General features: G+C 39.0%; 3 protein-coding genes across 4 annotated transcripts in view; 1 reads left to right on the forward strand and 2 right to left on the reverse strand.

Moving 5' to 3' along the window:
• The window catches only part of TFB1M (transcription factor B1, mitochondrial), a 28,148-nt gene extending 7,133 nt beyond the window's left edge, over window positions 1-21,015 (forward strand). Inside the window, exons 5-8 of the mRNA XM_074162208.1 lie at window positions 1,270-1,421; window positions 6,261-6,380; window positions 16,899-17,026; window positions 19,960-21,015. Of these exons, the coding sequence (XP_074018309.1) occupies window positions 1,270-1,421; window positions 6,261-6,380; window positions 16,899-17,026; window positions 19,960-20,221 (662 nt within the window). The 3' untranslated portion in view covers window positions 20,222-21,015. The remainder of the gene's footprint in view (window positions 1-1,269; window positions 1,422-6,260; window positions 6,381-16,898; window positions 17,027-19,959) is intronic.
• CLDN20 (claudin 20) lies at window positions 10,160-10,819 on the reverse strand. The gene has a single exon (XM_074144272.1). The coding sequence runs from the start codon at window positions 10,817-10,819 to the stop codon at window positions 10,160-10,162; it is 660 nt and encodes a 219-aa protein (XP_074000373.1).
• TIAM2 (TIAM Rac1 associated GEF 2) overlaps window positions 20,328-27,902 on the reverse strand; it is a 92,706-nt gene continuing 85,131 nt past the window's right edge. For both annotated transcript variants that reach the window (XM_074162195.1, XM_074162188.1), the window contains 6 exons: window positions 27,578-27,686; window positions 25,867-25,925; window positions 24,921-25,026; window positions 24,078-24,165; window positions 22,956-23,110; window positions 20,328-22,085 (listed from right to left, as the gene is read on the reverse strand). In XM_074162195.1, coding sequence (XP_074018296.1) covers window positions 21,439-22,085; window positions 22,956-23,110; window positions 24,078-24,165; window positions 24,921-25,026; window positions 25,867-25,925; window positions 27,578-27,686 — 1,164 coding nt within the window. In that variant the 3' untranslated portion in view covers window positions 20,328-21,438. The remainder of the gene's footprint in view (window positions 22,086-22,955; window positions 23,111-24,077; window positions 24,166-24,920; window positions 25,027-25,866; window positions 25,926-27,577; window positions 27,687-27,902) is intronic.

A 27,902-nucleotide genomic window follows, 5' to 3' on the forward strand; every position in this document is an offset into this window, starting at 1 on the left:
TTTTTTTTTTCAAATCTGAGGTTCTTGTAGGACTCCATTTCACTTCCCTTTGAGAACATGTTTTAGTATTAGATAAATCAGAGATGACCTCCTAGGTCCCTTTCCAATTTTCTTAATTTAAGATAGAGTCACTGTCTGTAGTGCCTGAAGAACAGTAGACCGCTTTCTGACTTAGGACATAAAAGATCTTGCCACACATTATGTTCATCTCGAAAAATTCTATGCCATATTTGCCTCACTGCAAAAGTTAAGTGCTTCACAAAACAAAACTATGAGTAAATGCATGTGAGAAGGTGTAGTTCAGTTCTTAAAAGTTTACTTTTCTTGAATATATGTATGTCATTATTGTCTTTGGAGCTAACTAATTAGATGTAAGATATACTTTTGCTGTATGAAAATCTGAAAGGCTGGTGGATTTCAGAAAAACACTTAACCATCTCTGATATATGTGTAAGATCACAAATATGCTAGAAATAGCACAACCTAGAAAGTGCGTAAGTAAAGTGTGCCACAAAACCAGTTTGAATTTGATATTATGTCTTATTTACGTTATTAAATGCTGTAGTATCTAAGAAATGACGACATGCTTTTGTTCGTTTCTATTGTACTCCCGTATAAGACATAAGGATCCCCACTAATGAAATGCCTCCTTTGTGTTGTACAACACATATATACTGGTACAATACATAATTAAACAATACGTATAATTTCTTATGGCTAAGTCTTGTACTTGCTCTAAGACCGTTTGATTTCAGAGGGTTCTATACAGAAGGAGTGCTCTGCTCAGTTTGAGGTGGGTGATTGTTTTGAGAATTATGAAGTCTCAGTAAAAAGCCCCTGGGACGAATGTGTTGGGCAGAAAGATGACTGTGGCTATTTACTCTGTGCCTAATAGTCGTAGTTGAAAATCATGGAAAGGCTACTGTGGTTTTCCTGTTGTTACAGTTTTGCAATTCTGGAGTAGCTCAGCTGAAATCTACTGATCAGCTGAAAATCAGCTGAAAGCTACTGATTTATTCAAATGTAAATGAGAACCAAACCTAACCACTTTTTTCCAACTAATTACTGAGAATAGTAACAGTTTTGTCAGTATAAGACAAGTATAAATGGAAAGGCATAATTTTGGCGTGGCATGATAAAAATCGTTTTCATATTTGAAGTCTAGGTTTGATATGCACATCTCTTTCTTACTTGTTCTTTTCTGGCAAAATCTTATCCAAAACTTTTTAACAGTTGTTTTTTGGTTTTTTTTCAATCAAATGTTGATAGATCCGCCAGAAATACATATCATTGGGAATCTGCCCTTCAGTGTTTCAACTCCTTTAATCATCAAATGGCTTGAAAATGTTTCCAAAAAGGATGGACCTTTTATTTATGGCAGGACACAGATGACATTGACTTTTCAGAAGGAGGTTGCAGAGGTAAGATGTTACTGTTTCCCCAAAATTTTAAAGATGCTAAATTGAACAAATATTTGTTCACATGCAATCTTTTGTTTAAAAGTACAAACCCAATCTTATTTGGCTTTAAGAAGAGAGGAAAGAGTTGTTTCTGTTTTTAGTTTTTGTGGCTGTAGATTATGAATTTTATTATTGAGTTAACCTCAATCCTCTGATCCTTTCGGGCACATAAATATATTTTATTTTTTTTTAATTTCTTATAGAGGTATATTTCCTTGAGGTACTTAATCTGTTCTTTTCTGAAGTCTGATGATTTCTTCGACATGATTTCTGCAGCACTTTTCTGTCTTTTAACTATATTTCTTCTCTCGCAGTCATTCATGCACCATTTCATCAGTCTGGTTTTCCTTTCCTTTCAATCATCTCAAGAAATACGCTCAATGTTATTTCCTTTGCCCTCTTAATTACAATTTTTTTTTAAAAAAAGACACCTTCCTTGAAATCAGGAAAAATTGCAGGTTTAGCATTATTTCCAGTTGTGATCAAACACTTAAAACACAGGGAGTGTTTTGTCAAGACCGTGGAAACTGATTCTGGCTTTTTTGAACGAGACCTGATATAAGAATTAGTAATGGATTGCTGCCAGTCTCGTGTGTGTAAAAATGCATCATTTGAGTTCTGCCACAGCAGGTCCAAGAGCAAATGGAGATTTTACTTTGTCTCAATAGTTAGATTCTCAAAAAAGGCCAAACTTACCTGCTCTGTAGTAGTGTTCATTCTAGATCAGTTGATACAGGATGACTTACTCCACAATGCGTTCAGGCTTAACAGTTTAGTTCTGTTGCCATTGTATGAAACATAACATAGAGACTGGAAGACTTTCTGCTTTGTATTTATGAAAGCAGTAAGGCTTCTTACCAGCATCTCACTTGCTTTTAAAAAAAACAGAAAAAATAAGGAATTGCACATCAGTCAGAAAACTGAATTTCTAATTACTCCAGTGTTAGTAAATACCTGATTTTCTGTGTGCAACCTAAGTGTGTATATTGTTTTAATTCTAATCTTTCAAAGTGAAAATTCTAATAGGAAAATTTTACTGTGGTTTTTTTTTCACTATGTAAATTAGTAATAATTGTATATGCAAGTGGCATGTCTGCTGTCATTTTTGGGGGTCATAGAAAAACCATATTTTCCTGTTATTACTCTAGCCCTGCAGTCAAGATTCAAGACAAGTACTGAAGTAGTTCCAGTAGGTGGCTCTAGAGAACACCAGGGACAAACATTTGGTACCAAATAAGATAGAATTCAGTTTTGAGCTCATGTGGTTTCAGGCGTTGAAAAATCCAGATCTGTTTTGCAGAAGGACTTCATGTCATTTGAGATTATACCTCATTGCAAAATATGGCTAATGGACTATGATGTAAAATGCAAAGTGATGATGGGTAAGACGCAAAGTTTTGTGACAGCAGTGAAAAAACTGGCCCAGCACGGAGTGAGAGCATAAATGCACTCTGTACTTTATATAGCTGTAGCCAGCTGTGTATGCCACTGGTGACATGCCGATTATAGTGCTGCTGCAACCAGCACAGCTCAATGAGATGCAAAATACCATGCACTCTTACCTTCCTTGTGCTTAGCAAGCTGAGAAGTTAAAAACTCCAGGAAATTGAATGATACATTGTTCAAGGTCATGCAATGAATCAGTGTTAATTGTCCTTGAGTTTACATTCTGGTTTCTCTTGATTCTTGTTCTTACATCTATTTAAACACAGATTGTCCAGTGAAGACAAAATTGTTCATAGTTCCTGGTTTGTGCTTTCATAATTGATTTGACATAATGAAAAACTTGTTTGAGAGAGGCTATTTTGTTTTACAATTAGGAGAAATGATGCTAATCAAAATCTGTGTCTCTCTCTTTCTGGCTCTCTGAAGCTGCTGAAGTTTACCATTGTAATTGGCATATTCAGTACCAGGAAACAGAGAATAGTGTAATGCAGATAATAAGTTGCTACTGATATTTTATACATGTGGATTTATATTCTTGTAAGGAAAATTTCTTATACTCCAAAGTTTGATGTCCTCACTGGGTGTTTCTAAGCTAAAAGCCTCAATACCAAAGAAAGTCTTGAGTGTTTATTCTGTGAGCTCAGCAGAAGGGTAACATGCTGTCATGGAATGGAGCCATGTGCTTTATAATCAATTAGAATAACTTGATATTAGCAGTAAGAAAATAAAACAACATTCTGTGTTATTTGTGGTCACGTTCACTTTTGGTAGTATAAGAGGTAGAAAATACCTTTGCCTTTCTTGCTGGTGGTGGTTCCCTGCTTTTCTGTTTCCTTGTGGCACAACTACGTTAGCATGAGTTATGTCAGTATAGACCTGCTACTACAGACCACTCTGTTCTGATACGATTTGATTAAATTGATTAAAACCATTGAAGAGAACCGGCAGTTCTGTCTCTGTAGGTTAAATTTGTACAATTGTTACTTAATTTGTGGATAGAATTTTTACCTTACCCCAAATTCCTCAGTGCTTCACCTCAAATCTGCCACCTAGGCTGGGTACTTTCTGGCCCACTCCCATTAAAATGAGTGGTATTTCAGTTTAAATAGACAATCTTTGTCAGCCTCTAATTTTGAGTAAAACTGGGCAGAGAGCAGTTTGCCTGAACTTCTCTGCCAACATGATCTGCAGGCTGGGAGTTGGGTGCTAAACTGTTAGATATCTAGAAGACAGGCGTGTTAGAAGAGCAGAATACTTAATTATCTTGTATCTAACACTGCTGTCTGTTTAGAACACTAGGCAAAAGGTGCTAATAAAGTGGAAAATAATTCAGATTTCTGAGCAGCAAACAGAAGAAAAATTACCATTATGTTTTCATAACTGACATAGGTTAAATATAAATGCTTATGTTCTAAAACAAAGTTGTTTTGCAGAAAGTGGCTTGTCTACTAACATGTTTAATATGCCTTTATATGGTCAGCTTTGCTAATTCTTCATGTAGGTTAATTGCTGTGTTCAATTCTGCAGATTCATTGATAATGTTTTAATATGCGTTTATGAAAGGGACAATTATATGGTATAGCTTAGTGAAGAACAAAACAAAACAACTCAAGAACACTCTCACTGAGAGTGGCTGATAGTGAGCAGCTTTAAAACAGATGTCAGGTACCACCACCTTGATTGTATGCCAGGTTAGGCTTCAGAATCTTGGTTTTGCTTCATGCCTTGCTAAAATTTTAATAGTAAATGCAAAAATGTTACCTAGTTAGCTGACCTCTTCCAGCATGATTGACTTAGTGCAATTTCAGATGCCATCCGTATTTTAGAAGTAGGGACAAAGAAAATTTTGAGAAACGAGGGGGAGAAACCTACAAAAATAGCTGAGGTTACAGAAGTATATTCTCAGCATTTTTGTGTTCCTTGAGCAGTGTCGTACACCAGTATGTTCCTGCTGATGTGGTTTAAGATTTACTGCCCAGAGGTGGATGTTTTTAAATGATCCCATGTGTAGCTAGGAAGCAGGATTTAACCACCTGAGACTTGTTAGATTTTTTTTGTGGGAATTCGTGGCTTGTTTGAATTGGCATTGGAAGGGCTATAAGCGTTGTCATTAGGTCTGTTTCATTTCCACTGCAGAGGCTGAGGAAACAGGAATCTGATTGCATTGTTAGACTTTCCAGGCCTGGTTTTTTTCAGATAATAGTAAAGATGGCAGATAGATAATAATGAAACATTCAGGAAGGTAGTTTTAAATGCTGATGTAGGCAAAAAATCACTGAGTTTTTTTTTCTGAAAAGTCATTGAAAAGTATTTTTTTTGCTCTATGCTGATACTTAAACTGCCTTTCAGGAGAGTTGTTTAAAAAAAAAAGTAAAACTTCAGCAACAGGTTTAGTTTTCTTTTTCAGGGATAGTTATTGTAAGCATGGCAGCATTTTATAAGTATGCTTTTCATCTGAAGATACATGATGTACAGATGTTACCAGATATGCTAATTACTTTTCATCGTTTATGTTTTTATTAACAGGAATCTTCAAAGTTCTATTTCTGCATAGTTAGTGTAATGTCTTTTACCATTTGGGGCTTGTTTTACTGGATGCTTTTTATGTTTAAATCTTGCTTGTGGTAGCAAAATGCACAGACCATATATCTTGCCAGTTCATGAAAGTGTAGAAAACCTCTGTCCAAGCTACTTTTCTTTAAAAATTTTAATTTATTAATTTATTTTTCTTTGTAAGAAATGTTTTGGGAAAATTAGATAATTACTAAATTGAGCTTTAAGTATTAAGTGCTCTTACTGTTAGGTATTCTCAATGTATGTAAAGTAGGTCCAACTTCCTTGCGTATATTGTAAGCATGGACTTGTAAGCATAGACTAGCTAATGAAGAAATTTTGTTTTCTGTCTGATTTTCAGTTTACAGAGCTTTGTTTGATCTTGAAGGAGGAAAAAAAAGAATACTTGATACAGAAACAGTGGAAGGAAAGGATGTGAGAATACTGTCAGCTGATGTTATGTTTGTTTTGAATCCTGCAGTCAAAAGAGTTTTACTCTTCTCTTGTGCCCATAGAAAATTCTTTTGACATTAAGTTCTGTAGAAGTTCAAGTAGCTCCTGTTCTTGTGCACTTGATTTCAGGACTGAGGTTGTAAAGTTAGCATGGTATCTTAGTGAAATGCTGCTACTTTGGAGAAAAGAAATCTAGATGAACTGGGTGTAAACTTTGACGTGATTTTTTTACAATTAATTGCTCTTTTCTAATTTGTCTTTGCCTTTGTACTGAAAATCAAGCTTTTATGTAGCTGACCACTTGGTTAATTCAGTTTCACTGATTCACCTGTTTTGATTCTTCACTAGAGGCTTACAGCTAACCCAGGAGGTAAGCAGCGCAGCAGACTGTCCATCATGTCTCAGCATCTCTGCACTGTTGAAAACCGTTTTGTAATTCCAGGTCAAGCCTTCATTCCAAAGCCCGAGGTAAGCTTTTGATATATTTCTTTGGGGTTTTTTTGTTAATTTGTCAGTCAGGCAATATATCTGCTTTTGAATACAAAACACAGTTGGGTGCTTCAGTTGAACATCTCCATACTACGGAGAGGAGTGATGTGATACACCTGTAAACTGAGCACACTTGCTTCAAGAAGGTGCTTTTGGGTTTTGTTCCTCAGGACTTGGCTTTGACCTTCAAATCTATCTGCAAGATCAGTGTACTGCTGTGGGTATTTCTGAGAGGGAGATTTGATTCAAGGACTAGAGTCTGCTAGGATTGTAGCATCTTTGGAAAGGCTGCAGTTTTACAGTTTGCATTTAAAAACAGTTTGGGAATTGTGCCTAGAAAATTTTATGGATCTTTTGAAAGATGTTGATAAAGAAAAGCTTTTCATTTGTCATCTTTGTCAAAGGTCTCTAATTTTACCATGTTTATAATCTTTACATTTCACCTTACTCATCTTTAGCATATTTAACTCCCTCTTATTCACTATAGCATGTTGTCACCTACATCCCACTGCATGTTTAAAAAAGTAACAATCTTTTCTATCTGCTCTGGAATGAGTAGAGGAGAACTGTTTTTTTGCTGCCCTCATGTCTGCTACCACTGGTTTTTATTAATAGCCATCATGATTACAGGTATCAAGAATAAATAAATTAAACTGCATTTTGGACAAGAATGTATCTTTTTGTAAAAATGTTTGTCTGACACCAAGTGGGGTCTTTTCCCCTGAATACACGTGGAATTCTACTGTTCCATTTCGGCAACGAAACAGCAGCTTCTCAGAGTTCCTCTTAAACTGCTTGGTTCAGTTCATCAATAAATCTCCCTTCCCCCTTAAGACAATCTCTCTTTTGGTCCTTTTATCTCTTGGGAAATTGCCTCTTTGGTCATTCCCTCTATCATTATTGTTAATGTTAAAGCTGCTATCTGGGCACATTCTGATGATAATTTAAGATTCTGTTAGTATTTTTTGAGCAAGTAACCGTTCAAACATGTTAGGTTACTATTTGTGACAGCAGTCTGGGGTGAAGAAAAATGACTATGCTTAGGATGTATTTTTTGCTTTGCATTTTGCGTTTTTTTCCTGTCTGCTACCTGATTTGAAAAACAATTTCAGGATGTCATCTCACTATTAAATATCTGAAATAGCGTTCAGGAAGGCCAAAATTCCAATTTTGTGGTTGTGTTTTCTCAATGGTGGGTACAATTTGAAGGCATAGTAGGTTAGTGTAGTCGAAGCCACATGCAGACTGTGTCTCAGAACTGAGAAGCTATAACCGATATTCCCGTTTCCCTGCACTGCAAAGGCCATAGTTGGCTGAGAGAGACGTAACTCAAGAGTTGTGACAAATGTCTTAGTATAAGTAAATCCTACGGTCAGTTGGTGCCCTGTTGAATAAAAAAGGCAGTACCGCTAAGGACAAGCATTTTTTTATTTAATAGATTTCTTTGACTTAAAACAAGTATTGCTTATGTGGCAAAAGCAGAAAGTACAAATCTTTAAGACTGGTGGCACCTCTTTTCACTATATTTTGTTTCCTTCAAACTCCTGTTGTAGATTGTTCTGTTTTGTCCCTGTTCTTTTAGCCGTAGACTGATGTAGTTTTAGGTATTACCCTAGAATCTTTGTCTTCTTTGAAAGGTCTTGCAGGATATTATGAATGAAGGGGCTCAGTGCTTGATTTTTTTTTTTTTCATAGGTATACAAAGAAGTTCAGGTACTTCTGTATAAAGTTTTAGGAAGAAAAATTTGCTGCTCATGTAACCCATGAATACTTCATTTTGCTCATAGTATGCAATTATTACCTTTCTCTTACGCCCTCCCGTACACCTTTAGTTCTTATTTTACAAATGTTAGTTTTAATTCGTGTACATAGCAATGATCGCAGCTTAGTGTCACATCAAACCCATTACTGACGGTGGAGATTTATGTTTATGGGACCGAGTAGTTTACTTCATTTCCATGATGAATGACTATTACTTCAACAATAGCTGTGAACCTTGAGACTTGCTTTATGGAATGGAGTGGTGCTGCACAGCATTGTGTCCAAACAAAGAAAATTTGGCTTTTTGGTCATAGTTAAGTCTCTGCAATACTGAAAAACTGCTGATACTAGCATTAGCAGTGGTACAAAACAAGCTCCTCGACGAACACATAGGAAACTCAAAATGGCTACATAACAGTAGGCGTACATGCAAGACATAATTCCATTCTATGTATATTAGAAAAAAGACTTTTTACATATTAGATGCATAAAATATTTCACTTTCTCAAATGCTATAACAGAAGATCTTACTTTTACCAATGACCTATACATATAATGTTAAGGCCCCTTCATACTGTTTTAGTGAATTTCCGCCTAATAATATGGAAAATGAAAGTTGTATATAAATATGCAAAATAAATAGCACTTGGTTTTGTTGAAAGACTGGTCCAGCATTATCATATTCCTAAATTTAAAGGCCTGTATCATATCCCCTTTTCATTTCCTTACCTATGCTAGTAAATTAACATCAATTTGAATCTCATTTAGGGGAGCATTTAGATAGAACACACTCTGCCAATGACCAATATGAAACAAAATCCATGTGTTTAAAGAAAAGGTTAAAGCTTATTAAGCAAAATAAGGGGGTTAAGAAAATAAATTTAAATGGGGAAGCTTTTAATCAGTATTGTATATTACTTTTTACAGTAATAGAATACATGGTAGTGGGCCTGAAACAAGCCTTGTTGGAATAACTAAAAGGACTTAAACTTCTTTTAGAAGGCCAGAAATGGAGAAGACAATAAATGGTAGCTGTGTTATTTGAGTTGTTAAAAGCTACTTTGAGCGAGTGTAAGCCACAAGGCTTCCATATTTTTCTGGAACATACATATTTAGTTTGTATCCTGTGTGTTACAGTTTGCAGGTGTTTTCATAGTCATGGTTACGTTTCTGTTGTTGTATTGCTCCTCAAATCTAACATTCATTGTGTAGTGATAGATGAGTAGCACTTGGAGAGTGCCCAGTAGACATTTCTTTCAACAATAATAAATGGAACCCACAGCAGGTGGCACTTTGGGGCGGGAGAGCCATTTTTAGCAAGATCTGAATGGTACTGCTGATTCTTTAGCCTTATATGTAGAATATACAATGCAGCAAAGGTTTAGGGCTATGGATTTTTATTGTGCTTTTTTGTTTTAGTTTGGTTTGTGTGTGTGTGGTTTTGTTTTTTTTAAGAAATCTAATTACCAAGGCAATTTACAACTGAAAATGAAAGGCAGATGTCTCTGTTACTTAAAAACCATTGAACTGGGCTTCTTGAACAGAGAGCGGTTGGGTTTTTTTCTTCCTTGCACCGTAATTAAAATAAAGATAAAAATGTAAAATGCACTATAAAACTTCATATGTTATTGATGGCCTGATTTGCTAAATAGAAAGCAGTTAGTTTTAAGCATCTTTGCTGTAACAAGCCATCAGTACGTTAATTGTACTGTCAGTTACATTTTAATATAGTTCATTTTTCTTCACTAAATGTTACTTGGAAAGTCAAAAAGAATGGTTTGAAAAATCAATGAAAAAAAGTACTCTTGTAGCAGACTTAAGCATTGTTTCCTACTTCATTCTTTTTGTGGATGCTGCTATAAATGAAATACCTTACTTAAACATCATTGCAACCCAGACATAAGAAAAGTTAAGTGCTATGTTATACATTCTTTGAAATAATCAAACTACACAGCACAAAAAAAAAACCACCCTTGAATGGATAGAAATCACTGTATTTACACGTAGTCCTTCAGGTTGTAACCTGCATCACTCTCCTGCTCCGTGGATGGGAAGTGGTGCTGCTTTGGAGGGTAAATCCATGCTCCTTGCTGCTTTTTAAAACAGGAAGTGCAGAAGATGACACCTGCGATAAGCAGAAACCCTGCTGAAATGAATCCTGTATAAACCGCTCCTCCTGGTTCGTGTTTACTGCTCTCTGGAATGGTCTGGTCCAGAAAATTTGAAATAATTTCTCTCGTGTACCAGGATGTTGGTACTAATCCAAAGATTCCTGCCAGAATGAAGCAGACTCCTCCAGCAAAACAAGCGTGGCTTTTGCTGTCACTGTCCCCTCCCAACTTTGTGCATTTCATTCCAACTGTAGTGATGCAGATCCCAAAGGCTGACAGGATGCAAGACAGTACCATGGTGGTCCGCGCAGCCTGGATGTAGACGGGGAGGGAGAGAACGGAGTATTTCAGGGTACAGCTAAACATCCCAGTGCTGTACCATGTGCAGTCCATCCAGAGCCCTTGCATCTGTGTTATAGCTGTTATGATATTTGAACCAACATCTGCATTTACTTTCCAGTTTGGGAGCAAAGTAGCCGTGATGTCTCCAAAAACACCAAACAAAGCCAGAATAAAAGCAAAGAACTGCAGACTTGCTGATGCCATGATGATTATCTGCTGTCACCTTTTGTCTGCCTGTTTCTCTCTTGTAAATGAGTGTAACTGGTTGGTAGCTTCGTAGCCAAGGCTGTAGCCCTCTGTGTAATAGGGAGGAGGCGGGAGGGGGGGGCGGGGAGGAAAAGTGCGAGGGGGGAAAGAAAAAGAAATCAGCAAACAAAAAGAAGCTTGCATTTAAAATTAGAGCTATCTGAATGAGTATCTGAACATGACCCTGCAGCAGAGGAGAGCAGCCGAGCAGCTGTACACAAGGCACTTGAACGTAAATGATGGCAAATGGGCAGTGTTTTAGAACTGCTTGTAAGACAGAGCTGCTGCCCTTTCGTACATGATTACAAGCCATCGAGTAAAATTTACTTTACTGGAGTTGGTTTTGGTAATGGTATACAGATTGCAGGCTTACAAGATAAATCTACGTTGTAAATGGAAGGTTAGAAACTTGCAGATTGAAAGTCGTTTTGGAAAAACACTGTGGTGGAAACTACATTGTACTCTTATTTAAAGTACCTTCCTTGAATGTGTTGATGGCTGTAGTCAGCTCCTTTTGACTATTTTATAATAATGAACATTGATAATACTATCTTAACTGTTAGAAAATTTCAGAGTTTTTAAGGAGAATAAGATAAAATTTAGTTTTTGCAGTATTTTCACAAGTTGCACGTGACTCTTCTAAATCAGTATTTTATTTTCAGTCAGTGATTCTCAGTCCTTGACTTAGAGCAGCAGGACTGAGCAAGTCACAAGACTGAATAGGATGTGCTTTTGTCTATAAAACAAAATACTGTTTTTAACACCGATAGAGAACAACTCGGTTGTCTAAGTGCATTTTTTTTTTTTTCAAATCACTTACCTACCTGCAATCATTCACAAACTTGCCATGAAGTGAAGTGGCAGGTTTAAAAATTCATTAAAAAACCTGCCTGCTATTCTTGCACAAAGAGTCAGATTTCATTTGACAGGTGAGAACATTTATGCAGTACGGTAACGGTGCAGCTGGGAAGAGAGAACTGTTGCTGTTACATCAGCCGGACTGTTGGGAAAGCAGGTGAAGAAAAATGGTTTGAAACCTCTGTGATGAGGATTAGAAATGGTGTCCTGCCTTTCGAGTGGGGCTGTGTAATTGGCAGGTTTTGTCTTGAATCAGAGCGACAGAGAAAGGGCGGTCCTCCGTCTGGGTTATGCTTTCTAAGACATTCTGTGTAAATATTAACAATCACATTTAAATTGGTCTTTAGCATTAGAATTTTTTTGAAAAGCTGTAATAATAGGGGATAAAGTTGAAATAAGTGGAACACAAAGTATCTGCAACATTGCACTCTTATTTCGATTCATTGTACATAAGACAAGGTTTTGATCGATACGGATCTATCAGTCTTTATTGGCATTACATAACAAGTAATCCTCTAATTTTATATACTGTACTACTTCAGGTAATTGTTCAAGGATGTGCTAACTTTGTCCAGTGTATACATATTAAAAATGCATGTAGTTAAGGTGAGAATGTTAATAGCTACTCATTTTTAAAATCTTACTTCAAAGACCTGCCTATTTCCAAATCTCTTGGGTTTGTTCAGACTGTGAAGAGTCGCTTTGGCAAATACATATCATTTGCTGTATCGGGCCCGTGGGAAAGATGTTTCACTTCCTTTTACAGGAGGAACTGTCATGCCTGGATAGCTCGAAACTCATTCAAAAGCATATTCTCGAACAGCTAATTAGAATCTTGAGTTAACCTTTTTCATTGCTTCCTTTTAAAAATTTCAGTATATACAAGCATGCAAACATAAACACAAACCACTGCAAATGGTAGTCATACATTACATTTAATGGGATGAACCAAATTAAAGGCATGATAAATTCAAGTAGAAGCACTGCAAGTGTAATAAAAAATACCGTTATGTTTCATTGCTGTTTGTGTAGCACTTACTGCTGGATGTGAGGTCTGAGATGTTTTCTTCACTGCGGATGTCCTGGAAAAATGCAGTTTCTCTTGAATGGAACTATTGCTTCTCATATAAAACTGCATTGGCATGTATTAACAAAATTTCTTGGAATGTTGGGGTTTTTTTTTTCTCTTCTCTACAGCAAGTGCATTACTGCTGTTTGTTCGCTCTCTTAGTTCCATCTACCCGAGAATAAAGGAGTACTTTGTTTAATGAGTTTTGTTTGACAAACACTCAGTAAGGGAAAGCAAAGAGATTATGGAGAAAAACACATGGAGGCCTTTAGTCCTAAATACATAATGATATCCAGGTTCTATGATTAAAACTGTGAACAGTGATTAAAAGGAGTACAACTTTGAGAATCCAGAAACTCTGTAGACTTATGGATTTGGGGGGGGGGGGTGAAGAGGGACGGTAGAATTCATTTAAGTTAAACTGAGAGCTAGAGCCAGAGGGTTTTGTTGTTTGTGGGTTATTGGTTTTGCTGTTGGATTTTTTTTCATCACAGATAATCTTATTAAGAGTTTAAATTTCCTAGGAAAGAACTATGCAATTTATTCTAATTTGTAATTGGAACAGCAGGACATTTCTATTCAAGTACAGGTTTTGCTTATCTCTTCTTGATCGCCTTAGCCTTCTGCAGGTCATCCTGTAACTTGTTGCCTTTGTATGAGTCTGTATAAAGGAATGGAGGAATAAAACTTCTATGGTAACTGCAGCACATGGTTGAAGTGGCCTTGACAAGTCAGTGTGTAAAATCAAGAAATTAGGAAAAGAATCTTCCTGATTGCAGCAGCGATATACCCATAGCTTCTGTACCTTGATTTTTGTTTTCCTGGGATGCTGTTTGTCAGCCTGGTGCGAATGGAGTTAAGTTACAGGAATTGGATTATTGCTTTTAGTGAGATGACACAGTTACTTTCTGCTGGAAGTGAACCAAAATGAAATCCTCACATCAGAACAAGATCACTATGAGATACACATCTGGTGTTAGACCTAACATTTGTCTGTAGGAGACAGATAAAATGCCTGTACTGAACACTTAGTTGGTGAAAGTGCTGGCTTAGAATTATCTTGGTAGGATCTCAAGGAGTCTGTTTTAATGAATTTGTAGTACATTCTGCTTAGGTTTCAGTTCCCTATGAGTAAATTACAGCTTGAAAAAGGGTATGTGGGTTTGCTTTTAATACAGCCCTGCTGCCAGATACATGTATTGCCCGTCACGAGACCTTTATTGTCCGCAATTAGTAAAAATTGTCTCATTTAAGCTTATTCTGATTTAGAATGTTGATTTCAGCAGCAAGGCAGCAGACTTTGCTGAATTAAATTGTACTGTGTCATGTGTTCCTCCTACCCTGCTAGAACATAAACCTTCATTGTACTGATACACTGAAACAGCAAGGGTTGAATAATTGCTCCTCTATTGACAGTTCGGGATATATCAGTTGAATTCAATTTTCATATTTGTTACTTTGTAAGAATTGAGTATTATTTTGTAAATATTTCTAATGTTCTTGGGGGTTGGAAAGTGTTACTAATAAAATTATCCGCAAATTAACCCGTGTATTTTAAGTGCTGTTGTGTACTCTCTATTGGCTTTCATAATCCTACTCTCTATTTTGTGCATATTAAAAAGGTTAGGGAAAAATAGCGTGTATAATTTTAAAGGAGTGGCCAATTACAAGTGAAAAAGCTTTCCCCTGTATCTGTTGCTATGGTAACCAGGCAGCTTTCCTGGGGTCCAAAGAAAACAGTGTCTATAATGGAACAAATGCTGAGAAGTGCTGTGTTTTGTTTCAGAATCAGAAATTATTGCCCACTGGCCTTAAGATTGCAAATTGAGCTGTTTTTCTCTTAAACTGTACCCTGCATCTAGATTGTGTTCTTTTTTTTTTTTTTTCTTTTTCCTCAGAAGTTTTTGTTAAAGATGCAGCTCCTACTCCCAAAGAGCCCTTGCATCTCACTTACAAGCAGTTCTGCAAAACTCAGGCAACTGTGAGATCCCAAATGGGTTCCGGTGGTTTTCTTATCCCCAGTTTTGTCAGGGAATTATCTTTTATTTCTTGACAAAAAAATGTAGATAAACGTACGTGGATGTAAAAAAATATCGTAGTATTTCCATGCGAGGAGCTGGTTGGTCGTGCGAAGTGTGTGTTTGCCCTGTTCAAAAAGATAAACTTTTCTGACACTCGGTGTGAACACAAATTCTCGCTGTGTTCCTGTGGTCTCCCAGACAGGTAGCAGCAACCCGTGGGTGGGTGGAAGTTATCAACACATGAGAAATTCAGAAACTGCTTTGGAAAAATACATTTATGCACATTTCTCTGCAGATTCTATATGTCAGGTTTTCTTTGTCACCTCATTTTTAAATAAGCTCTCGTGTCTTTACATTTTAGTAATGTAAGTATTTTTTTCTGTCTTACCCTTGACTCTGGCTTTCAGAAAAGGTGGAAAAGTAGAGAAAAAAGACTACCTGTAACATATACTTGAGATCAGCAGTGCCAATACCGGAAACTTACTGTGTTTTTTTTTAATCAGCAGCGTTAATCAGTATTTTATTTCCTTTCCCTAGCCAGTATTTTCATTCAGCTTCGTAAATTTTGTCTGCATGAAAAACTGATGTTGTTTGAATTTCACGCTTTCTGTTGAAGCAGTTGTACTGACTAGATGCCCTTGACAGCTGAGCTGTTCCCACTCAAAGTCCAACATGGATGGATGCCACCTTTGTGCCAGAAGGATATGTCCACATCAGCAGTTACTGTGATTTAATTGATTGATTTAATTGATTTTTTTTAAAAAAAAAAAAAAAAAAACCCACAAACTTAGAACAGTGTTGATTAGAGCAGCAGAAAAAAAACCAACTCATTTGTTTTGAATTTTCTTAGAGTTTTCTCAGCCAACTGGTACACTGAGAGTGTGCTTAGGACAGCAGCTGTTCTTCAGGCTGAGTGTATCTTTTATTTCAGTCAGAACTAGCACATCTTCCATTTAATGTCACGTAGAATCTGTTCTATGAATGCCAATGGTGACAAACTTTTTGAAAGATTGATGATTGTCCATCGTATGAGCAGATGATTATTTTTTTAATAAGAGACTGAATAATTTCTAAAAGTCTGGCACTTAAAAATTTTCTGGTCATTCAGTACCAGTACAAATTTTCAATGTGTTCCTCCACAGAGTCTTTTCATTTTTATTGTTGTTAGTATCTAGTTCGGAAGATGAACTGCTTTGTTCGATGTTGTGCAGAACTGGATTTTTAGCCCAGCCTGTATTTTGTGATACAGAAGTCTGAATTCAGGGCATTTCTGTATAATACAGTATCTATATAGTTGCATGACGTATTTTATGTGTTTTATAGGTATGTGTACATTGAAGGAATGATGTTACTTCATTCTGTTTTCAGACACAGGGAAAGTGACTGTTCTGTCAACCAGGATGATTTCAGAACTATAAAAGAAAAAAACAAGCTTGAAAGAGATCTGTGTAGAAGCATTCAAATACGATTTTGGATGAACTGTGATAGGCAGTGTAAATGCAGAGTTGTACAGTCACTTAAACTGAACGAAAATTTATTTCTGCCTACCGTTCCTTTAAGTAGACTAGAATGCTGAAATCTTGATAGGTTGAAAAGCAATTCCTTGGCTTACATTTTAGAAAAGCCCTAGAGCAACAGAAATCATACAGGGAATGGGTTTGATTTCTAATTATAATACCAATTTTCTTCAGCTGCCCTTCAGCCTACCTATTGAACGTTGGCTAATTTGTGTAACATGTCAGAATTGCCTTTGTGGAAGGATCTGAAGGCAGAAGTGCTAATTGCTTTACAGATTACATGGAAGTTGCTCTAGATGGAGGAAGTGCCATGGGGAAAAAAGTACTGAGCGCTAATGGGATGTGAACTAGTCGGAAAGATGTAGATAAATAAGGCTAAAATTCTGTAGGGCCTTGAAAGTTAAGCCAAATCTTTGTGTTCAAATACTGTGACATTCGTCGCTGCACAGCTCTGTTACCTGTCACAACAGCGTCTTCCTGCGTTCTGCCTGTTTCCTGACGTCTAACCCGTTAACTTAGAAATACCGTGTCTCAGAGGAATATACTCAGATTTACCTATCTTTTCCTTATAGGTGGATGTGGCTGTGGTGCATTTCACCCCATTGGTGCAACCAAAGATACAGCAGCCGTTCGCGCTCGTAGAGAAAGTGGTTCGAAGTGTTTTCCAGTTTAGAAGAAAATACTGCTTCCGCGGAATCGAGTAAGGATCTTGAATGAAAAAAAAATCACAGCTACTGTTCTTGTAAAGATGCCAGCTACTAAATCTGTTGAGGAAGACTTGTAGCCATGCATTTGATTTTATTACTCCCTCTTAAAATTTGTCATCGTAGTTCATCAGATCTTTCCAGTTCAGAAAGGTTTCTGGAGACAAAACGATGAGATGAATCTCTTTCTGCTGCAATTATATAATAATTACTGTGCATTTTCGTTAGCGCAGTTGAAGCTGTTAAAATAACTAGGGTAAATTGGTGATCCCTCCAACAGCTTGCCTGTCTCAGAAACAAACAAAAAAAAAAAAACGGCACCAACCACAAAAACTACAGCATTTGTTAAAAAAAAAAGTCTCAAACTTCAGAACCAAAAATGGCAGCGTGAGGAGGAGCTGTACGAAATTTTACTTTTTTGGGGATAATGTCAAAAGGTCAAAGTCTTGTTTCTGTTCTTGCCCTTCTGCGGAGTTATTGCTGACTCTCTAAAAATCCCCGTGTCTTACTGAGGGAATTTATTGGGTTCTCTACCTGATGGGAGAAACCTGCAGTCTGTTTGCCAAGGATCCTGTTAATACTCTGGTGTAGTTACGTGTCTGACTTGGTGTGGGGAGTCCCAGCATTCAGCATTAGATCGTCTGACAGAGCTGCTGGTGGGAGTAGAGGCTTGTTAAATTCAACATGCTACCTGAATTTTGCTGGGCACGGTTTTGGCCCTGACGCAGTCCAGAACGAGGGTGGATGCCACCCTGCTGAACTACGAGCCCTGGGTGTCACTATTTTAAAGGTGACCATAGAATTTTCCTTCTAGTTTTGGTTAGTTTTTTTTTTTCCCTTGAGGCAGTGAATGGCATTGATGTCTGGAATGCAGACATTTACCTAAAATTTTGCCTGTGTTAAGGTTTGAGTGTGCGTTCGGAGGTTAGAAAATGAGGTATCTGAATTCTAGAGAGGTTTGTATTTGATTCATGGAGTTGCATTTTTGTGAGAGAATGGTTTCAATCGACAATGCGAGCAGAAGTTACGCACAATCAGTGTATCTATCTATGTTATATAGAATATTTTTCCCCGAGTTTAAAAAAAAAAAAAAAAAAAGAAACTATTTTGTAATCTCAAATTGCTAATAACTGCTCTACATTCTTTTGAGGCAAGGGGGGGGGAATCTGAACTTTTGAACGTCACGTATCCCCCTAGCAGCTTATCATACTTTAGCACTAGCGTGCGGCTAAGAAACACAATCCTCTTACTCTTTAAGTGACCTGAAAAAAAATAGTAATGTTTGGTATATAATAGATACCTTGTAACAAACTTAATAATCTTGTCTATTGCATTTACTGTATAAAAACAAGGTAATAGAATCAGTTTACATTTGTGTGTAAATCTTGTCATCTGAGAGAGCCCTGGCCTAGAAGATTAAACTATTAAGTCCATGAAGAAAAACATTGTAATTTGAGTTGCTCATGGACATTTATAAAATAGTTCAGAGAATCATAGAATGGTTCGAGTTGGAAGGGACCTTAAAGATCATCTAGTTCCAACCCCCCTGCCATGGGCAGGGACACCTCCCACTAGACCAGGTTGCTCAAAGCCCCATCCAGCCTGGCCTTGAACACCTCCAGGGATGGGGCATCCACAACTTCTCTGGGCAACGGAATAGTTCTTTGTATGTAAAAGGTGATTAAACATTTTTGGCTCCAGCCACATCTTTTAACTACCAAATCAAAGGCAAGAATAACTTAAGGAGGGATATCAAAATAAGGATTGATCCATGTTAACCTTGCTGACCTAGATGCTGAGCTAATGGAGACACTTTTGACCAAGGCCTTGAGTAGAACGTACTTTAAACCAGGTTGTTCCCAGATGTTCCATCCGCTTGCCTTTTTAAACCTTTTAACTTTGTGTTCTGTCCACCCACTAAGAGCCAAGTATCACTTACTCATAGAAAGCCTTTTGACTGGCTTGTCCAGTCAGCACCTGGAGGCTTGGGAGGGTGTTACTGTATTAGATGCACAGCTTTTCTAGGCTTATGTCTATATGACCCAGGCAGATGATGTGAAAATTCAGACAAGCGCATGAACCACGTGCAAAATTTCTGCCTTCCTGACCTCTTGTAGCCTGAGAACTCCTGATAAGAACCAGTCAGCCAGTACTTTCAGTAGTTTGTGCTTTGTATTATGCGTTTTTAAGAGACATTAAAAAAAAATCACTTGAGCTAATACTATGCATTAGAATTTGGGGAACTTGGGAGGGAGAGAGCGGTGCTAACGCATCCGGCCACGGAGTAAGTGAACTGATGTTCATGGTGAACCTACGAATATTGACAGAGCTGAAAACAAAAATCTAGGACTCTTGGCACATTCTCCAAGTTCTAAATATTAAAAAGTGAATGATAATTAAATAGTCCTTTCCTCCCTCTTGTGGTTTTTTTTTTTTTCTGGCATCGGAATTACAGTATTAATGACAAGTGATAGCAGTATCTTTCCCATTGGAATGAGACACACAGCCTGAAAGAAAGGCTCATGGTTTGGATCTGATCTGTTTTGTGTGGTTTAATCTGTTGTTGCTCTTTAAATACGAGGCTAATTCTAAGGCGGTTCTCAGACTGTAGCCATACCCAAAGCCTTTTTAATGTTAGCATTGTTAATGTTTTAATGTTAGCAAATGTGAACATAGATGCATGTGTTTAATGTACAATGTATGTATGTGCTTTCCTATGTTGTTATAATTTGCATTTGCAGAAAAAGGGTCCTTATGTTTCCATTTGCTTATATAATGAGCTATATTAAGAGTGCTGGAGCTAAAATAATGACATACTTAATAATAACCTCTATTAAGTAAATTCCCAAGAGGACCCTGTTACTCATAAGGGAAACTGAATTCTGTCTGGATTGTTTGAATTTATTTGCCTTTTCTCCACACCTTTTAGGACCTTGTTTCCTGAAAGTGGACGTTTGAAAAGGACAGAACAGCTGATGATGACAGCAAATGTTGATCCAACTCTGCGTCCTTTTCAGCTCTCCATGTCCCACTTTAGAAATCTGTGCAATACATACAGGAAAATGTGTGATGAAGACCCAAGCCTTTTTGTGTACAATTACAGAGAAGAACTGAAGCAAAAGAAGATGAGGAAGAATTTACTTAAAAGTACCAGTCAGCCCGACGAGATTGAAGAGGAAGATCAGCTGTAATTAGCAGCAGACTGATTTTATTTTATTTTTTTAACTCCTTGATCTAGAGGTGTTGATTAAATAAAAGGAGGCTTTATATAGTCCTACATCTGTGCAGGTGTGGAAAAAATACTTTTGAGAAAGTGGTGGAGAGAGGGCTTTCCCATTTTATTTATTCATCCCGTTCAGCTGTAGACAGAAGTGAAAGAAGCATCCAGTTACAAGGTGCCTACAGGTTCTTTTTACCTTCAGGGGAAAACAAGGTGTGTTGTGAGACATGTAATTAAGTTGGGATACTCCTGAAATAATTGAGTTTTATATGAATGAAAGTGCATTATTGAAATGTAAGAAAAAAATACTTGTCATACTTCAGCATGTAAGAGGGTGTTTGGGGTTTTGTGCTCTTTTTATCCTGGAACATCCTACTGCGCCGAGTAATTTAAAAAACAAAAGCCTTTTATAAATATACTCAAGTGACTGGCTTCAAGGAGGAGAAAGTGTGCAGATTGCCTCAAGGTCTGCCAATACTCTTCTCGTTTATACACCAGCAAAGAATTTGGGATTTAAAGCTCCAACTAGAGAAAAGCAGCACGATACAAAGTAGAAAACATGGCTAAGTGCAATACTTATTTGTCTTTTACTGTACAGGCTGGTAGAGAAAATAAAAAATACAGTCAAATAAAAGATTACAGGCCAAGCTTTGTTTTTGTATTTACAGGTATGTATAAAGTATAAACAGCATCTTGAAACTTACAAAAATGAAATTTCTGCACTATTGTGCACTGAAACACATTAAAATAACTTAATTCTGCTTTAAATAAAGCAAAAATGAAAACCAAAGAAATAAAATGCCCAAGGTATTGAAAAATTCATTTTGGAATGCTACTTTCCATTGGGATCCCCTCTAGCACCTTTTCCACATTACTTAAAATACTAACGAGACCATCCTTCCCTCTTCCCTTCCCCTCCCCCAGAACACTACATCATCTTAATAACTGCTCCAAAGGGATGAACTAATTTACAGACCTTGGCCAACTTAATCTACTTTTGATCCACAATAAATTAAAATAACTTAATAATCCTTTACAGCTGTTTTTGTGGAAAAAAAAAAACCTGTATTAGTGCACAAAATCAGATAGTAGTTTTCCTGCAGCTTCCATCATTTTACTAAAGCAAAGGAAGTTTGTTGAATTTTATGTGGACTTCAAATGAATGTTTTAAATATAGTGCTTAGAAAGCTAGGATTTCCCATGCCTCTCCACAGCTTCATAAAAACAGTCCTCATTAACTACAGATGTTAAACTCTGGACGCTAAATTCTCTCTCTAAAATAGAGTTCAGATCCAGGTTTGCGGCTTCAGAGTGGCTGTCGAGGGACTGGTGACGTTCTTGCATTGCCGTTAAAGTTCCCCTGTTACGCTTTGTGCTGTTTACTTTTCTCTTCACTGGGCAGAAATGGCCACGCACCAGTTTTGGATGCTCTCCCGTCTCGAAGGCATCTCCTTCCTCGTTTTCAGCAGCCTGGTCCCGTTCAGAGTCAGTACTTGGTTCTTCTGAAATCTTCAGCCGCTGGAACTGTATTTCAATGTCTTTCGTAGGGCTGCCCTTCTTCAGGCTCTGAAAGTCATTGTCGTCGTCGTCGTCGTCGCTGAGGATATCGGATTCTTTGACAAGAACGTTAGAGAAGTGGGAGGCGCAGCTCTGGGGGTGTTTATCGGGAGAGGAGTGTTTGGGGTCGGGGGCGCTCTCGGCGGTGTGGCAGCTGCTGCTCTGGGTGCTGCTGCTCAGGCTGCACTCGTCAGAGTCCTGGAAGGTGCCTTTCCCCGGGTCACCGTTCCACTCGCTGCTGGAGGAATTCTTCAGTACCTTCAAGGACCTCGTGGAAGCTGTGCAGTGGAAAAAAAGCAGTTTTAATTTTTTTTCAGCAGAACAGCAGCTGGTTATACCGTCTGCCTCAATAGCCCACTTATAATTACAGCGTCCATAGTCTCATTTGGTAATCATCCCGGGTCAGATGTGTCAGCATTTAGTGCCATGCCCTGCCAGAGTTTCCATTCCACCCGCCCCTGGGCTATGTGCTTCCCTTCCTGTGAAATTTGTACAAAGTCCTCCAAAAATGGTAGCAGTGATTTACAGACATCCGCAGGAAGGCGAGACTGATGCAGGCGCCTCAAGCACTGGAGGGCCAGGCTGTAGGCGGGAGGTGAACCGTCCCGGTTCCTGGGATGTTAAGGGGATTTTTACAGACAACTGAACCGATGGAGAACTTGAAATACTCGTAGCTGCTCATTTAACTAAAATGTCTGAAGGCTGTACTTAATTAGGGGATCTGCTGGGATGCAGATTTATTAGTGCACTGGAAGAGGCAAAACCCCTGCCTTTTGCCAGTTGTTTTAGCTTTAAATATTATTAGGACTGAGTTACTAAAGGGAACCCAGAGGAAAGAACACTAATACTGTGTGCCAAAGGGAGTCCACTTCTTCCCTGCAAAATTAATTTGGGCCTTATTAAATCTTCCCCCGTAAGAGAGCTAATGACACATCACGGGGGGGGGTGGGGGGGGGTGGGGGGGGTGGGAAGGTTGCTTATCTGGTCTGGCCCTTGTCATGCACCGAGTTATGGGGAAACTCTATCACCTCCCCAGCCCGAAAAACAAATGGGATTTGTGAGTCTGGCATAAGACAGTCATAGTTGTGACCCTTCTGCCACCTCTGGAGCCAGGCTCCATTTTTCAGCTTTGAGAACGTGTTTCTTACCCAGTTTGGCTGTTGCAGGTACACGGTTCTTGAGTGGGACAAGGCGATCTTTACACGTTTTCTCCAGCGGCAGCTCACATTTTATGTGACGCCTGAAATTCTCCCGCAGAATAGAACGGATCACCTTCACGATGTTCGTCTTGTTCTCGCAGTCACTGCAAGTTTAAGAATACAGATAACCTACTTTTCCCCTCTGAAGTAAGACACTACTGGGATAAAATCTGCCTTCCTCCTTTCCGCTGATGTGCTGTAACGCAGTGGGTTTTTCAGCAGGTTTTGCAGCTGTCTTCGTGTCAGCCATTTTGCACCCTTGCTGTTTTGAGATCTTGGTTACTTCCCCTTAGGAAAACATCCGGAAAGGTAACTTCTGTCCCAAGGGATCACCCCTTAAGTGGCCTTTATCAGAAGGTGATTTCTGCTGACCAGTTGAGAGTCTGATGAAATCAGTTATGTTGCCCGTATCGTGCTAGAATTTGTGATCATCTGTGCAGGTTGCTGACGTGGGATCACTGCACCAAATTCACTCCCATTTTAAATTCATAGAATGGTTTGGGTTGGAAGGGACCTTAAAGATCATCGAATTCCAACTCCCCTGCCATGGGCAGGGACACTTCCCACTAGAGCAGGTTGCTCAAAGCCCCATCCAGCCTGGCCTTAAACACTTCCAGGAATGGGGCAGCCACAACTTCTCTGGGCAACCTGTTCCAGTGCCTCACCACCCTCACAGGAAAGAATTTCTTCCTAATATCTAGTCTAAAACTCCCCTCTTTGAATTTAAAACTGTTACCCCTTGTCCTGTCACTACACTTCCTGATAAAGAGTCCCTCCCCATCTCTCCTGTAGCCCCCTTCAGGTGCAGGAAGGCTGCTATAAGGTCTCCCCGGAGCCTTCTATTCTCCAGGCTGAACAACCCCAACTCTCTCAGCCTGTCCTCATGGCAGAGGTGCCCCAGCCCTCTGAATTGCTATACTTTATGCAGTTAACGCTGGCACGTAGTGCCTGGATTCACAGAGTGAGAGCCGCATTAGAAGCGCTGATGCAAAGGTCATGTGGGAGAAAATATTTTATTTTATTAATTCCATTGATGTGATTTGTCAAATACAACCTCCATGTAAAGCTTACCTGCTGCACAACTGAAAAATTGTTTCTGGCCTGCCTTCTAGTTCTGACTTGGTGTGTATCAGTTCCCAGACACAGCTGTTCTCTGTTCCTGTGCATGGAAGGAAACGTTATTTTTGTATATACTTCACAGAACTTTCAGCATCAGAAAGACCCATTTAGAGCTCCTCTTCTGAAGGCAGTGTTAACACAGGCATGGGTGGATCCACAGAAGATCTCACCTGAGGTGGAACCCAAAGGAAAATCCCTGATCTCTCCTGTTGCAGCAGCCCAGCCAGCGCTGCCTTTGATAACTTGACCTTCCCTCTTGGAGAGAAATGGTTTTCCCCATTTCTTAACACTTCTTGCTGCCTTCCAGCCATAGAATGCCTTCTCCCAAGTGCACAGAGCACTAGTGACACTTCACAGAAGATATAGAACTGGATAGGATCATAAAGGTCAACTCCAGGGAAAAATGAAAACACAGGCTACTGCCACGAATTACACAGTAAACTCTCCTACATTTGGGAAAACCCAAGGGTCAGTGCACACACAGCATAAGGGTGTCACCAGGACATCAGCTATGGTCAATCACCTTCCTGTTCATGGTGTCTGTTCACTGGGGATTGCCATTTTGTCATGTTGCACCTTCCTGAACCCACGGAAGAAGCCAACAAACCAAATGAAGAAAGTCCATTAACGCATCACGCCTGTACCCCCCGAGTACAGAGACAACAGCAGACACTATTTTGTCTACACCTGCCTGTTCCCAGAGGCTCCAGAAAGACACGGAAGCAGCAGTGTGACTGAATCCCAGAAAAGCATTCAATCCTAAAGTATTAAGGATATAAAGTGTTATTAAATTACCTGCTGTGTTCCCCAGTCGAACTTGAAGAGCAGATAAAGGAATCAGCCAACGAAATTTAAATGGGTCCAAGTCACCATAATTATGTGCAGCACGAGCATTAGTAGGCTGCAAGAAGAAAAACAAGGATATTTCTAAGAAGTAAAAAAAAGTGGGGTTTTTTTTTGTGTTACTCTTAAAAGACCTGCCTCTGAAGAGAACCTAAATTCATGAGACTTTTTCCTTCAGTACCCTAATATGTGCTTGCAAATGTAGTTGAAATGGTGATAGACACAACCTTTGGAATTTGTAATTGCTTCAGCTTTCAAAAGCACTTGTTTTTAATGGATAAAAATAATACTTTGCATATAAGTACTACTAGGGAATGAGTGTCCCGCGAAGGAACCTGCAGACTGTTGATTAGCAGAATACATTAATCATGTAGCTGCTGCTGCTACTTTTAGAGCCCCTCCATCTGTTCTGATAAGCACGGTGCAGAACTTCCCTGCTGGAACTCAGGATATACAACTTGTTACTTGACTTCAGCATTCCAGTTTTGTAAATGGGGCCAAGGGAGGTTGTGTTAATAATGTCCCTTCTCCTTTCTTTCCAGGTGATCAAGGGTCTATAAACAGAGGTCTTTAACCTCCACACTGCGTTAAGGTAGGCCATGGTAACCGCCATCTGGAAGAATTAATGATTTCTTTATGGCAGTGTTTCATATTCCACCTGACAGAACTGACATGGGGCTCACACAAAGATGCTGCTGCTTAATAAATAACAAAAAATATTTATTGCCACACAGACACTGAGCACTTGTTTTAGCTGGGATAGCTGGAATTCCAGCCTAGCGAGGGAAGGTGGCGTTTCACCACAGTCACCGCCCCCTCAACACCAGTGTGGTCCATCTCACACCGCAGCAGGATGCTGTGCGTAAACACCCACCGCCTCCACTGAGGCCAGACTTACCATTTTCTTTTTCAGTTTGTAGTTCTCCTTATACACCAGTATTACAGCCCTCTTAAAAACTAAAAAAGAAAGAGAAAAAGGAAAACTGTTAATTACAGGTGTAATATTCAATGAAAATACTATCTTGGAGAAGCCGATGATCGTAGTCACAGGAATGTGAAGGATGAGATAAGCAAACAGATTGAAAAGCACCTGCCCTGTGTTAAAATGACAACTGGGTTTTTCCTCCTACACTTGCTCAGGCAATGGCACCAGTCTTGCCTCAGGTTTGGTTCTGAACATTTAGGATGAAGCCATTCTGCACCTTTATTCTGAAACTACCAGCAGCCTGTCTCCTGTACATGAAGCAGTCCTCACGTAAACAAATACAGCAGGTGTACGTTAGATGTAAAGCTTCAGATTTTCTTTTTGTAATTGGTGGACATTTTCAAGCAGAGTGAAGGGCCTGTAGCAAGACAGGGCTGTGAAAAAGGACACGAATTCTGTTCTTCCCGCAGTTCAGCATTGGCTTAGTGGGGAACTCAAACATCTCAATTCCTGCTTTTCCATTTGCAGGGATTCTCTGGCTTCCACAACACCCAACTGGAGTGTCTCACTAACGTTATCTAATCTTTCAGCCTCTGGGGAGGCAGGGACGTATTCTCTCTCATCTGTAAGGAGGAACAAAAATATGGGGGCATTGAAGCTGCAGCTGAACCAAGGGAAGGCTCTGCAGAGCAGTCCTGGATCCCAGACTGAACTCAAGGGCAGTGTAGCTCTATCCTTGCTCATGCGTCCACGTTTCCTTCCCCTGGAAGAGGAGAGAGGGGGAACAGCACGCAGATGAGTCTCATCCCTACATGAAGCGATAGTGAGCACAGCATTTACCCCAGAGCTCGGCAGTTTCCCTCAGTTCCACACAGTAGGTGCATTTTCTAAGCTGCCCACACAGGGTTTGAAATGAGAATAAAACTGGGTTTCCCGAGTGGCAGATGAGTAGTCTGCCATTCATTCATACGTGTCCTGCCAGGAAGTGTCTGGCATTCATGGATCACTGCGAAGCTCATCCAAGGAACCTGTTTATTCTTCTGTTGGAAGCATCCTCTCCCCAACCCTGTCGTGCTTCCCAGATAAGGAATTCACGACAGCCCTAAGAGAAACTTGTCTCTCATCAACCTGAGTTGTTCTGTAGGTGTTTATCCAATAATATTTTAAAGGAATGGACAAGTGCCTAAGATGTTTCGCTGGAAGATTTAATTACTTAGGCAATTATTAAATGATTAATCATATAAATACTATTAAATAAAACTCTTGGTTGCATGCTCTCATTTCCACATTCATTTCTCCTATTAAAATAATCTGGACGGGGATTTTGATGCTGTAGCTGTAAAGCAGAGGTTAGCCTCAATTCCCCAGAGTAGAATAAATCACCATTTTCCTACCAGCCTCCTTTGAAAGCTTGGTTTAGCAGATTTTTCTAAAGAGAATATCATCTCTTGAAAATCACTGATTTCCATAGTTTACATATAGGTAGGAGAGCAACTGAGGTTGCTTCACAGAGCAAACAGCAAACAAAGGAATGGAAACTTTTCACTTCTCATATTATGAAATATAACTACGTATATTTTCTGATGGCTACAGAGAAAGGAGATGGTGGCTTTCATCTTGTGAGAAGACTTAATGTGGTAATCTTTAGATTTGAAAGAGCAGAGTCACTAAGGAAGACACTTACCAAACACTGTAAGTTCAAGGTCTTTTCTCGCTTTGCCCAGTGATGGGAAAGGATTCAGCCAGGAAACTGTAGAGTGCATCAGAAGTTCTCCCATGGAAAGCTCTGTCACCTATATTAAATTATAACAGTACATAATAGATCATAGAATGGTTAGAGTTGGAAGGGGCCTTAAAGATCATCGAGTTCCAACCCCCCTTCCATGGGCAGGGACACCTCCACTAGAGCAGGTTGCTCAAAGCCCCATCCAGCCTGGCCTTGAACAATTCCAGGGATGGGGCAGCCACAACTTCTCTCGGCAACCTGTTCCAGTGCCTCACCACCCTCA

Source organism: Numenius arquata, chromosome 2 (genome assembly GCF_964106895.1).
Source record: "Numenius arquata chromosome 2, bNumArq3.hap1.1, whole genome shotgun sequence".
In the NCBI taxonomy this organism is placed as follows: Eukaryota; Metazoa; Chordata; class Aves; order Charadriiformes; family Scolopacidae; genus Numenius; species Numenius arquata.

What these genes read in the sequence shown, in the direction of transcription:
- CLDN20 (XM_074144272.1), bottom strand. Translation starts at nt 10,819, where the DNA reads ATGGCATCAGCAAGTCTGCAGTTCTTTGCTTTTATTCTGGCTTTGTTT.